The sequence below is a fragment of the Lissotriton vulgaris genome, chromosome 5 (assembly GCF_964263255.1).
Source record: "Lissotriton vulgaris chromosome 5, aLisVul1.2, whole genome shotgun sequence".
In the NCBI taxonomy this organism is placed as follows: domain Eukaryota; kingdom Metazoa; phylum Chordata; class Amphibia; order Caudata; family Salamandridae; genus Lissotriton; species Lissotriton vulgaris.
Window position 1 is genome coordinate 218,247,134 of NC_141693.1, and position 13,854 is coordinate 218,260,987.

Consider the following 13,854-nt stretch of genomic DNA (forward strand, 5'->3'; position numbering starts at 1 on the left):
GAAGCTCCTCCTCCCCCCTAGTCACTTTTTGACTAACTTTTTCTCTACTTTGTCGAGTTCTTTTTGAGTCTTACCGACTCCTGGTGTACAAGGGATGTCCCATCGACAGACCGGGTTCAAGCCATGCGAGGCTTGTAACCACCTGATGTCGGTTACGGATCCCCAACTCATGTGCCTTTGGTGCCTGGAGCGCGACCACAACTCGAAGTCTTTGCGGGAGCAGTCTTGAAAGATGTTGGAGGCCCAGCAGTCGGCTCTGCGCTGCTTGAGGTCATGGTCAAGAGGAAGGTCTCGGGACCAGTCTCGAAGCCACCACTATCATTTGTCATCCAAGTCTTCGAGATCTTCAAAGTTGAAGCACAAGAAGAAGATGAAGAAGCAGCTTCGCTCTTCGCCTTCTCCCTGTCGGTCAGCTGATGTGACACGGGCCCGGAGCGTCGTCATTCTCCAGCTTCGTCTTCGGAGCCTGCTCCAGGGACGGCTATGAGTTGCCCCCATTTCCTAGTACCGAAGTGTCCCCTGTATAGCTTCGAGCTTTCCACAAAGCACTTCATGGCATCTTTGGGCAGCCAAACTCTGCCTGCGCACTTTCGGGCCCGCAGACTTGGCTGGGAGCTCTGGGACTTCGATGCCGGCAGCTCCAGCCCTGGCACCGAAGGGCTTCTGAGGATCCAGTCCTGGATCCAGGATGACACCAGTCGACCTCACAGTACTATTCCTGGTGTCCCTTTCAGGCTTGACTGGCAACCAGAGGAGGGTGAGGAGGACTGGGAGGGGTCTGTGGACCCTTTAGCTGACCAACTTGATGAGCTGGATTGGCGAGAGGACCTGTTTGATGCTAGTGGTCTGGGTACCCCCAGCTCTTGGCATGCTTTCTCCCCCTACCTTGGCTACGGGGGAGGGAGCGTCGTATGCAGTGGTGTTGCGTAGTGCAGCTGAGGCCTTGGAGCTTCCTACGGTGGCAGTCAGGACTAACCTCCTGACAGATGTGCTTCAACCTGTGGCAGCCTCTTCGAAGCCCCTTCTGCCTTTTAATTAGGGCTCCCGGTTTTATGCTATTTTTTTTTTTATTTTTACATTTCCATCTATTTATCCATATTTATTTTTGGGCCATTTTATCTGTATATATCCATATTTTTTTGGGTGTTTTGTGTATAAATGAAGGTATAAAACTGTACATTTCCATATTTATTTAACTGATAGACGCACACTTATACTTTGATGTCTGTCGTGTTTTGGCTATTTAAGCTGCCAATTATTATATGACAATACATCCACTGGTATATGCCAGCATTATACCACAGATTGATTTTGACATTTAAAGAAATTCAATCCTGTTTTTTTAATTTCCCATGATGTCCATCTGCTCAGCTGTTATGCTATAATGCAAGAAAGACAGCACGGATAGTCACTTAAAAGCAGCACAATTTTCTGTATTTATCCACTTTTAAAAATAAATGCAGACAGAAAACACATTGTTTTCGGTCTGTATTTATCTGTAAAAACGGAAAACAGGAAGCCTTACTTATCATGAAGCCCTCACGGACATCCTTGTCCCTTGGTCCAAGCCCAGCACAGGGGCTCCTGTCGACAGGATGATTGCCCGACGCCACCGCCCATCCCCTGGCAACTCACTTTTCCTCTACCATCACCCAACCCCCAAGAGCTTGGTAGTTCCAGCCTCGTCCTCGTCCTCTAAGGGCGCATTCTCCACTGTTCCCCCAGATGGGAAATCCAAGAAGCTGGACCATCTTGGGAAGAAGCTATTTTCTTCCGCCAGCTTAGCACTTCAGTTGGTGAATACTGCATGCCTCTTGGGCCACTATACCCATACAGTGTGGGATATGGTTGCGCAAGTCCCGCCACTGTGCCAGGAGAAGGCCCGGACCGTTCTCACCCGCTCAGTGGCAGAGGGTAAAGACATCGCGAAATTCACCATCTGATATGGGCTGGAAACTGCGCGGTTTCCATGTCAGTAGGCACTACGCCTCGTTGAGGACGTCTGGTTTCTCTGGGGTATTCCAATCCACCTTACTGGACATGCCATTTGATGGCCATCGCTTTTTTTGGTGGCAAGGCGGACTCTGCGCTCGAGCGCTTCAAGGATTCCAGGGCCAGATAGATCCTTGGGCCGACCTCTCACTCCACACAGTCTGCTTTTCGCCCCTTTCGTGGCTACGTAAGGGGTGCCCCACCATGTTCAACCCAGTCTAGCCATCCTGTGCGTGGCTGCGGATGTGGGACCCAGTGACTAGGTCTTAGGACCAGCGGGCTGGCCAGTCCACCCATACCCCTCCTACAGCAGTCTCCATACCCTTCTAGTCCAACCTTACAGGACCACCAGAGGCCAGTGGGCGGCTTGATTCGCCATCACCTCCCCTACTGGCGCACCATAACGTCGGACAGGTAGGTTTGACATATAGTCCGAAGGGGCTACTCCCTCCCCTCCCTCTATGCCACCATCCTTTCACCATCTGTCGGAGGATCATTTGGCCCTTCTGCGCCAGGTAGTTGCAGTTCTCTTGTCCCTGTGCCAGAAGTAGGTTGTGGTTTCTACTCCCACTGCTTTCTGGTACCGAAGAAGGACAATGGCCTGCGTCCTATCCAAAACCTCAGGGTCCTCAACCGCTTACTCCGGAAGGAAAAGTTCAAGATGCTAACGTTGGCCCAGGTCCTGTCTGCCCCGACCCCGGAGACTGGATGGTAGCGTTGGACTTCCAGGATTCTTATTTCCTTATCCCGTCCTGCTGGCCCACAGGCATTACCTACGGTGCATGGTGGGCCACAAGCATTTTCAGTTCACTGTGCTCCCTTTTGGCCTTACCAGTGGCCCTCGGTTGTTCACGGAAGTGAAGGCAGTGGTCGCAGCTCATCTGCGCAGATCAGGGGTTCCAGTCTTCCCCTATCTAGAAGACTGGCTGTTGAAGGCGAGTCCCCCCCAGGCTGCCATCTCCCATCACCAGACTACGGAGATCCTCCTACATTTGCTGGGGTTCACTATCAACGAGTCTGGAATATTTGGGCTATGATACCGATGTTTCAGCCTCTATCCCGGATTTCGGTGAGAATGGCCTGAGGCTGCTGGGCCTCGTGGCCTCCTGCATCCTGCTGGTAGATCATGCCCGGTGGCATATGCGGGCTCTGCAGTGGGACCTGAAGTTCCAGTGGGCGCAGCATCGGAGCAATCTTTACAGTGGTGTGCAGATCTTGGAGGGGACTGCACGTCAATTGCAATGGTGGTTAACAAACCAAGATTGGGTCAGTGGCAGATCCCTCTCCCTTTCCCAACCAGAGCTAACAGTGGTGACCGATGAGTCTCTCCTGGGATGGGGCAGCCACATGGGAGAGGCGGACATCAGAAGACTCTGGTCTCCAGCGGAGTCCAGCCTCCACATCAACCTTCTGGAGCTCTTAGCGATTTGTCTGACACCGAAGTTATTCCTTCCCTCTATCAAAGGAAGTGTAGTGTAGACAACACCACCGCCATGTGGTACTCTAACAAACGGGGTGAGGGTGGGGTCTTGGATCCTTGGTCAAGAGGCTCTTCGACTTTGGGCATGGCTGTAAAATCAGGGCATTTCCCTGGTGGTTCAACACCTGGCAGGTTGTTGAGCGAAAGGGCGGACGAGCTCAGCCATTGGTGTGTGATGGATCGTGAATGGCGGCTTCGCTAGGAGGTAGTACAAGGGCTCTTTCAACAGTGGGGAGAGCCTTGGTTTGATCTGTTTGCCACCAGAGAAAACGCGCACTGTCAGCAGTTCTGTGCTTTGGAATTTCCAAGCCTGCACTGGCTCTGCAACGCTTTTCATCACAGGTGGAGTTGTAGCCTGTACCCCTTTTGCCCTGAGTGCTGAAGAAGCTCAAGCACCACCAGGCCCAAGTCATTCTTGTGGCCCCGGACTGGGCACGAAGATTCTGGTACCCCGAGCTCTTGAGCATGACCATCGATCTTCTGTCGCAGCAGCAAGGGACGGTTCTCCACCTCAAACCTGTCCAGCCTCCACCTCCTTGCATGGAGATTGAGCGACGGCAGTTGACAGTTTTTTACCATTCGTCAGAAGTCTGTAATGTCATCTTGGCAGCCGAGCATCCCTCCACCAAGTCTGTATACCCCTGTAGATGGAACAAGTTTGTTGCATGGTGCACTGCCAAGGCTGTTGATCCCTCTTGCTGCTCCCTTTTCGGAGTTACTCTTTTTCATTCTCTCTCTAACTGAGAGTGCTCTGTCCTGGGCACTCTTAAAGGCTACCTTTCGGCCATTTCTGTCTATCTTCTCCTTCCTGATCGGCCTTCTCTTTTCAAGCCCCCTATTGTAAATAGATTTCTGAATGGCATTGCTCTTCTCTTTTCTCCTTCTCCTTTCGTAATGCCCCAGTGGGACTTGAACCTTCTCTTGACATTCCTTATGTGCACTCCCTTTGAGCCTCTACATAACTGCCCTATCAGGCTCCTTATTCTGAAGACTTCCTTCCTTGTCGCCATCACCTTTGCTCGCAGGGTGAAAGCTTCAAGCTTTGTCATCAAAACCTCCTTTTCTTGCTGTTTATCTGGGAAAAGTAGTCCTTCGCACACTGGACTCTTTTCTTACCTCGTGCTACATAGGATAGACCATCACTCTGTCTACTTTTTTCCTGCCTCCGCATCCCTCCAAAGAGCAGGAGAGACTCCACCGTCTAGACACAAAATGTGCTCTGCCTTTCTATCTAGACCGCACAAAAGATTTCCGGGTGGACGATCAACTCTTCATTGGCTATGTGGGTGGTTGGGCTGCGTAAAAACACACCATCTCTCGATGGGCTGTCCTATGCATTAAAATGTGTGTATATATATATATATATATATATATATATATATATATATATATATATATATATATATATATATATATATATATATATATATATCCCCTGCTTACTCTCGCCTGGAGGCCCAATCCTGGATACCGCAGCGCAGAAGAAGAGAGGAGACCCAGGTGCAGGTGAGCAGTGTATTTTATTTCGTCGGGGAGACGGCACACCTCAGCATGACGTTTCGGCCTTCACAGAGGCCTTGATCACATGACGCATGCTAGGGAGGAGGCAACTTTTAAAGTGCTAATGCTGGTTTTAGAGTAAACTCATTGGTGGAACATGGTCACATGTAAAATGATTTGTATCATAGACATAGACAACATTTCTATGCAAAGCTCATCACGGGATAATCCCTGATTCCAGCCTATATCGCAATGTGCAAACAACAGTAAATAAAGTGCAAATGCCATATTGTCGTTGTTAGCAATACACTTAAAAAATCACTGGATAATCCAAATTTAAGAATTCAAAATGCAGTGCAAAATAGGCAAAGTGCAACACGTCAAAAAAGTGCAAATAGTGTCTTGTAAACAATTGTCATCGCTATAAATAACAGAAATATACTTGATTTACAATATCATGCTAAAATCAGGTGTAGAAAAATAGACTATAAGTTATTCATATATAAATATATGTATAAAAACATGAATGTACAAGCATATTCCAAATAAATATATATACACCAGACATACACTATTTACACAGGATGAGACCTCAGGTGAACTTGAAACATAGCTATATATATATATATATATACACACACAGACATGCACATTCACCCCCAACCCCCTTGTTCGTCAGAGTTGATGCATGTTGCGTTTGATATGGCAATTGATGTTATTGCACTTCCTTCACATATAGTGGTTTTCCTTTGATTTTTGTGTGGTACCTCCTTTCTTTTTTAGTAATAGTTGAGCCTGCGGATGGTGCTGAGTTACCGGAACCCAATGCAGCAGAACCAGCAGTCTCCCCTACACACGACCTGAGCCTCATATCGCCTACCTCACCACCATCACAAGTGGAAGAACGAAAGTCCGAGTGTGTGGTCTGCATGGAGCAAGAGGTATACAATTTAAAATTACTTATGCAAATGATTTCTCCTACTTTATTTAAATTTCCGTTCAATAACATCCTTCACTGTAATGCCTTTGTGACACATTGACCAGTGATTGGTTTGGCCAGACCTAGCCTCTCAATTGAAATAGTCTGAACTGACAACATGCATAAACTTAAATAGCTAAATAAGAAAATATCTTGAGCAGTACTTAATGCAACAAACAAAATGTGTTTTGTTTGTTGGGACCAGGGTTCTTCTTTTAACTATTAATGCAAACAGTGAAAGAGGAAAGGGCAAAGGATGAATGATCACAAAGATCCCTTTGTCCTTCTGACTTCAACTTTTTATTTCATTTGTTTGAAGTGTAAGCTATTGTCCTTGCAGTAGACCATTATATTACCACTTTAAGTATAGTTTCCATTCCAAATAAGGAAATCTGTTAAAGGCGGTCACCAGTATTGGGATACAACGATATTTCAGTGCAGAATTTATGGTTATGACACATTTAATTCCAAGTATTGTGAGGCATGAAATTCCTAATATGCTGCTGCAAGAAAACTTAAATTTACAGAAACTTGTCTTAAAGTGCACCACATTCATTTTCAGTGAATCTTCAGAATGGCTAGAAAGCAGCATTCCGAGCACCATGCTCACCGTGCAAGACCTTAAACTGCCCCTTATACAGACACAAATTAGCAGACTATTTTCTTAACAGTTGTCTTGTCTTTCCTTCCAGGCTCAGATGATCTTTTTGAACTGTGGCCATGTCTGCTGCTGTTCGACGTGCAGCGAAGTCTTGCGCACCTGCCCTCTCTGCCGCAAGGACATCATCCAACGTATACGCATATACCACAGTGTCTAAATTCTGAAAAAAATCATCTTTTATGTATGGGCTCTACCGGCTATTGGTAGTGACTATGCTATATCCAGTGGTTGTCATCTATCAGACAGCTTCCGTTAGGGGGATCAAGTACCCCCGATTGTTGCTTTTAGTGCCACAATCAAGGTAAACAATGTTGTGAAGTTCAAGTGAGAGGAAGTGCGAGAAAATAGAATTCTCAGATGAACTTATATTCTGCCTTACTTTAAATGCCATTAATGCTTTTCTAAATGAAGTTTTAGGTTCTCTGACAAATAGTGGTATTCTGGTGGGATCTGTTATACAGCTGTTCTTTAACTAGGATGTTTTATGTTGCCTCGTCCAAATCTGTGAGTCCTTGGCGTTGCACACTATTATTTTTACATGAAAGGTTATAGGGAAGATATGTTATGTGTTGAAAGTAATACGTTTGAAGGGAGAGATTTAAAATATGTATTTATTTAACTCCTGCCCTGTATCCTTTGATTCTGTACCATTGATGACCAGAACTTTTTATGGTATTATGTGAGGATGATTTGCCACCACTGAGATAGGATTATTCCTGACAGACCTGAAATGCCCTTTCTCCCAGACAGCACCCATGCTTCATTATTAGCCTAAAGCTCGTGGACCTACCAGCCTCCAAACTTGGCCGTTCATTTTCATATCCCTCAGGCACTTCTGTATGGTGCTTCATTCCAAATCTTATCACTAGGATGGAGTGGAGTAGACCTGATCGGAGAGGGCATGATAAGCATTAGGGAGGAAAAGCAAAGGAGACGCAGGTAACATTAAGAGTGAAACCTAGGTGAGACGAGAATAGAAAAAGATATATAAAAATGAGCTTGGTGAGATGTAAAGCATGCATTGTTTCAGTAAAATAGGATATTTGTTTTGTATGATTTGTCATAACCTTTATTTATGTTCTCTTTAAAAGCTTCTTTAAGAAGGGCTAGGTGAAACAGAACAAAATAAGGTGGAAACAGACTGGTTGTTTAGGACGAACACTAGAGGTTATATGAGATATGGGGGTATGTCTTACTGCACGATCAATGTAGAATTGTTTTTTTAACTATCACAAACTAGTACCGGTTGATTTGGCAAAGGTACTGGAAGCTGTGTACAGTGCACTGGTACACAACGGAGACTATCTGATGTACTCACAGTGTCATGGGACCATTTTCATGTTCTTTAAGACACTCCTTTGAACATCATAATTTCAGAATAACTGTTCCCTTTATACTCACTGTCTAGCAGAATCTTGTCTTCCAGCCCACTGTATCTCAACAAGCATTCAGTACTTGTTGGTCTTTTAGACCTATGTTTCCAATCCTTGTTGCACCCTCTCTCTCTCCACATCTCACCTACCCCTACTATGTCCACATGTGGTCTTGAAGCCTCCCACCAAGTGCTGCATTCACATTGCTCTCCTTCCCTCGTTTGTCCGATTCTCATTACCTACTCTCCCCAACATGTCTGAACCTCATTGCTCCCTTTTTTCCTACCTATCCAGTACACAGTACACTCTCCGACATGTCCAGGGCCTGCTCCCTTTGAGTTTGAGCCACGTTTTCCTCTTTCTACTCCCTGTCTAATCCTGCATGTCCAGTGTTGTAGCCCCATTTGTATCTAACCCCTTTCTGCTACCCTGTTGCACTTTATCAACTTATGGGACTTATCCTCCCCATAAGCACTGAAAATGTATGTTTTGAGTTACCGGTGTTCGTTCACTAGGCTGACTGCACTGGATGGAGTAGAAAGGAAAGACAGCGTATAAATTAAGTACAACAGCAAAGATGGGGAAAAAAACAACCTCATGTTTACATTGGACGCTTGGTGCCATAATCAATGTTTCAAGCCTCTGAGAGACTGAAAAGATAGGTACTATAAATGAAAGACCTATGTACATCAAAGAATAAAGAGGGATCTAAAATGGCTATCACCATCGATGGATAAAGGAGAAAAAAATGTTAAAAGCGATATGTTGCGCACAGGGGGTGCTTTCAATGGGCAGGTCCCAGTAGGTTTTGAGGACTGGCACTTTCTTTATTTAATGAGATTACCAATATTTTTGACCAGGAAACAAGAGATTTTTACTTGATATTTGTATTTTAGCCACTAAATTTTGGGAAAGTAGACTTTCTGGTCTGGCAGCGGGTAAATATGCAACAAAAGTAGATTAAGTCATGAACGAGCAACATTTTTTAAAGTGACCCAAATTCCAAACTTGCTTCTCGTGACCTACCAGTTGCACTACAGCTTCTTAAAAAGTCACAAACTTGGTATTGCACAATAAAAAAAGTATTTCAAGTTACTGAGCAATGGTGCAACATAAAGACATTTTAGTAACAGGTCACCAATCCCAGATATATTTTACTACCCAACATGGCACCCTCAAAGCCTCTATTCTTTAGGTAAAAAATGATTCTTTGTTAGCTACAAGCTTGTTCAGCTTAACCCTTAACCCTTCACTCTTATAGCTCTATAGCCAATATATTGTAGCTTCTGCTATTTCCTTTGTGGCACATTTGTAGCTAAGAACATTCGTAATCTAACTCCAAGACAAGTACCTGAAGAATAGTCTTGGAGTAGATGGTTGACTAAATCCTCTCTATGGCAGCACCTGGTCCTTTTCCATCCCCGAACTCTCCCGCAGAAAATGCACAAGATGGAAAATACAATCAAAAAAATAGAAAGAATAGACCGAGAAGTAGTTTCTGTTGTGTGGATATTTTCACCATCTCCATTACCGTTTTCTGAAAATTAATTTTAGTCTTCCTAATGACTGCTAGGAACTGTAGACAGCTGTTAAATGGACCAAAACTTGTTCAGTTCAACTGTGAACACTTATAATATTATTACATAAAAAAAATTTATGACCAGTCAGTCATGAATGTTCATTTTGACCTTAATCTTAAAACATCATAAAACCAATTTAGATAAAAATCATCTTCTTACATATAAAAACAATAAAATCACATTACATGAACTAAACATAAAATTACACATTCCATTAAATACATTTTGTTAAACCCCTTTAAAAGTCAGATAAAATACTTTTGACCGCAACCGCATATCTTCCTAAGCACATGTCACATCTAAAAAATCGCATTTTATTTAATACCGCTACTTCTTGCGTCCGTTCATAAAAACCCTATTTTAGAAAGGGTGGCTTTAAAATTGCCTTTTGAGGTGTCCGCAACTTTAAACATTGTAAAAGAATGTGAAGGCATTCGCACTTTACCTGTAAACCACAAGTGCATTTTCCCTGCTCATCCAAAATTGCTGACTTTAATTTGTTACTATCGTGGCACAGGTTAAGACCAATTCTTAATCTTAAAATCTCTGTTTTTAGACTGGGTCTCAGAGCGTTAGCATAGGGAAACCACTCTTCGTTCTCCCAGAACGTTAACATAAATTGAATGAAGGATTTTCATTTGCTTAATTTAAACATAGTATCCTGCATATTTCAACCAGGTTTCTTTTGGCACTCTTGGCCCACTTCAGCTCACTGTGCAGGATCTCATTTTTGCACAGCAACAATATTTGTAGTTTAAGGCAGTTGAATGCCACCAAGCCTACTGGACAACTCATTTTTGTCTTTATCTGTTGCTTATTTTTTTTTTGGTTAAGGATTGCCATCAAGATAACCCTTGCAATCTATATTTTTTCAGGTACGTTAAGTCGCTCTAATTTTGTATTCAAAGATATAGTTAGAAGAATTCTGCTACATGGTCAGAGGCTTTGAATTATTCTGCCATCTAACTGTGGGTCCGAAATTGTCCTTTAAACCAAAAAACAATGCTGCATTGGGCATTGCTTCCAAGATTTGTTTGTAATTTGATTCCTTTTTAGGTCTTTTCTGACAGCACATGTGCTGTCTCAAAGATGCATGTTGTTTTCAGTCTGTGGGCTTAAGCCCGCCCATAGGCTTACCATGTGCTTGCTCCATTGTCGTTCTCATATCTTTTGTCCCCATTTGTTCATGGCATGCATGCGTCATGCCTCTTCTTGTGTTTAGCCCTCACTCAGAGCATGGACCAGGTACTTGTGTACATCCACCGTTTTAGGAGCTTCTTTTTTCTTTGTGTTTGAGCACTCCACCTGAGTGATTTTGTTTTCACTCACTCTGTCCTCCGTCTCCTGTTGGCCCTTTCCCTCTACCAACTGCCCCATTTCAACCCCAGCCAGATCCTCCTCACATCCGAATTCTGCTTTATCTGTGCAGGAACACTTAAGAAGACACAAGGTACATTTTCTTCTCACTTAGTTTACAACACTGCACCCTCAGGTGTTGTTATCATTATAAAAAATTCATTTACTTTACATTTATTCATAGAGCTCAATTCCAACGGTTACTTGTAAAAATGGCCAGTTCTGTATTTAACTTAATTGGAAGATATTTTCTTTGTGCTTATTCCGAAGTCAGTAGAGCTCATTGTGTTATCTTGTGGCCAAATACGAGAACGTGTGATACACCAGCATAAAGAATATTATTGCCGCCGCCTCCTTGTAGGCTCCAGTTTACATGATTAAAAATATCGCCATATTCTTTTTCCCTGGCTCAAAGTAGTGGTAAATACAGAAGCTTAGAAGTTCAGCATATTCTCTAGGTAACTTAAATAAATATACGTATTTCAGCAGCATGCTTCTCCCTAGGCACGGACTATTTTGTTTAGCAAGCTTCAGGAGACGATCGCTTTACAAATGTTTATTCAGGTTTACCTTAGGTCATCATTGTCTATATCATTTAAGATCATAGCCCTCTGACAAAATGAAAGGGAAGCTATTTTCAAAGATGTCATTTAGAGTTACTTCTTTGATGACCAACACAGTTGCACAACTTGATATTTATTTGTCAGGTTTCATAATACTCCTAACGCAAGAAGTATTGAAATTCTGAATATACATGGCTAAAAAACATTAACATTGACAGAGACTGTAGCTCTCCCATCACCAAGACCTATTGGCTTTGCCTGTGCTTGATAAAGTTTGTCAAACCACCACAATGCCACTTGATTTGGCACACTCTTCAAATATGTGTTTGTGCAAAAAGAGGAGGAACTGATCAGCTACAGCAACGTCCAGTACCCTATAACCCCAAGGAATCTGATAGGTATATTCCTCTACATAGGGAAGTTCAACTAAACTCCCCTAGGCGAAGAGTCAGACTTGGTTGTGAGCCTCCGTGACAATGTGCTACATGGGGGAAATGAAAGCAAGAGTCCTCAGATGGGCTGTATGAAGATTAGGATTTTGAAGAATAATATCTGGAGACAGAGTCCGGCTTTTTGATCATTTAAATTAATAAATGGTGCTTTGGGGCGTTTGCTCACTTACTTGCTTAATAGGAACACAGTCTTGAAAATGTAGCATTACCATCACTCAAAAAAAAAATTGGCATTTATTCTGTGTCATTGCCCCCTCAACTCTGCCAAACCTTTAATTTTGAACTGGACCTAGAAGTGACTGAGAGCACTCAAAAAGTATTATTAAGCACTAAAGGATCCTCCACAAGAGAACCAGTCACTGTTGAAAACCATTTAGATTCAGAAGTGTGGGTCTAAGTAAGTTTTGACACTAAAAGCACACATCACTTTTAGTAGTCCTTGAGAGCCATGACTTTTTTGGACTTCCGGGTCAGGAGGCCGGAGGCCGGAGGCGCATATTGTCATAGAGGATATTTTGACCCATTTATGAGAGTTGATGCAGAACTTGCACAGTGTAACACTTCTTAGATAGTTTGTTACATCAATTTGTGTGCTGGCTCCAGATTTAGTCTCCATATGAGATCTGAGATGTTACTGTTAGGCTATCTGCAATGGGCTTCTTTCAGTCGGTTACTCCAGAAAGATGTGGACCCATTTGGCCTTTGCCTTGAAAAAGCCTAACCGCACAGTGTTTTTTGAGGCTCTGGGTCTGTAGCAAACCTTCACTGAACAGATTCATAGAACAAGTGATGCATATAATCCTACCATGTGTGGTTGTAGATGCACATGTTGTGCACACTCCTGCCACCTTGTGTTGGCAGGTATGTTTACAACTTGTTTTACTTCAAAGTCTTTCGAGTGATGAGGTCTGTTGACGACTCCTTTTCGAGGTAATGCGCATGGTCATTGGCTCCATCTTCAGATTGTTTTTCTCCGTCATCTAGCTTGGAAGTGGTAGTTGAAACTTGCTTTCAACTTCCTTTATCAAGGCCTTAGAGACCCGAGCAGCAAATGCCGTTGTCATCTCTCCATGGGGGTAAAATATCAGTGATGAGTCTCCAAAGAGCCAACTTGTCAACTACTCGGCACCTTCTGCCCGAAGAGGTGAATGTTCCAGGAGGGGTAATTTTGTGAAAACCCTCAGAGTGGCAACAGCTCCAAGGGTATTCACAAAATGTTTTGCAGCAGCTAACCTAGGGCCATTCATGTCTACCCCTAGCGAGATGACTGGCCGATGAAGAGGGCAGAAGGTGCAAAATGTCAAAGGATACACAAGCCACCCTGGTTCCATAGATTCACAATAAATGCCACAAAATCGCACTTGGAACCACTCCAGAGCCAACCTCTGGATGCGAGTCTTAGCACTGTCACTTCAAAAGCATACCCCAAACCCCAGAGGGTTCTCAATCTCCAGACCGAACTGTAGCCTTTTCAGCAACATTGTCCCTTGCCATTCAAGTCGGTAATTCTTCTCCTTGGCACAATGGCCCCTACATAACCAGTGTACCCCATGCAAGGCTACACATGTGATGCTTACATGATTGGTTAGCGTCACATGATCACAGCGGAGGGTAATCTGGAGGATCTAGTATTGATTCAGCCCCTTGTTCATTGTTCCCTGCAGTGGCGTAACCGCAACAGTATGATGCAGGGGAGGGCTTTCATAGACTCACTCCCGCAAGTGACTATTACCACAGACACATTATTCAAGTGTTGGGATTGCACATGTTTGGGGTTCAAGGAGTTCAAGGGGTGTGGGCTGCTTAATAAAGGACACATCACATCAACTTTTTAGAGCTCCTAACGATTCAGCTGATGCTTAAAGCCTTCCTCTCATACATTGAAATAAACAATATGACAGCTATGTATTATGATAAC

General features: G+C 43.7%; 1 protein-coding gene across 1 annotated transcript in view; it reads left to right on the top strand.

Annotated features, from left to right (window-relative positions):
- The window catches only part of LRSAM1 (leucine rich repeat and sterile alpha motif containing 1), a 331,526-nt gene extending 322,070 nt beyond the window's left edge, over positions 1-9,456 (top strand). Inside the window, exons 24-26 of the mRNA XM_086921200.1 lie at positions 5,756-5,913; positions 6,644-8,014; positions 8,058-9,456. Of these exons, the coding sequence (XP_086777326.1) occupies positions 5,756-5,913; positions 6,644-6,769 (284 nt within the window). The 3' untranslated portion in view covers positions 6,770-8,014; positions 8,058-9,456. The remainder of the gene's footprint in view (positions 1-5,755; positions 5,914-6,643; positions 8,015-8,057) is intronic.
- Positions 9,457-13,854: the final 4,398 nt, after the last annotated feature.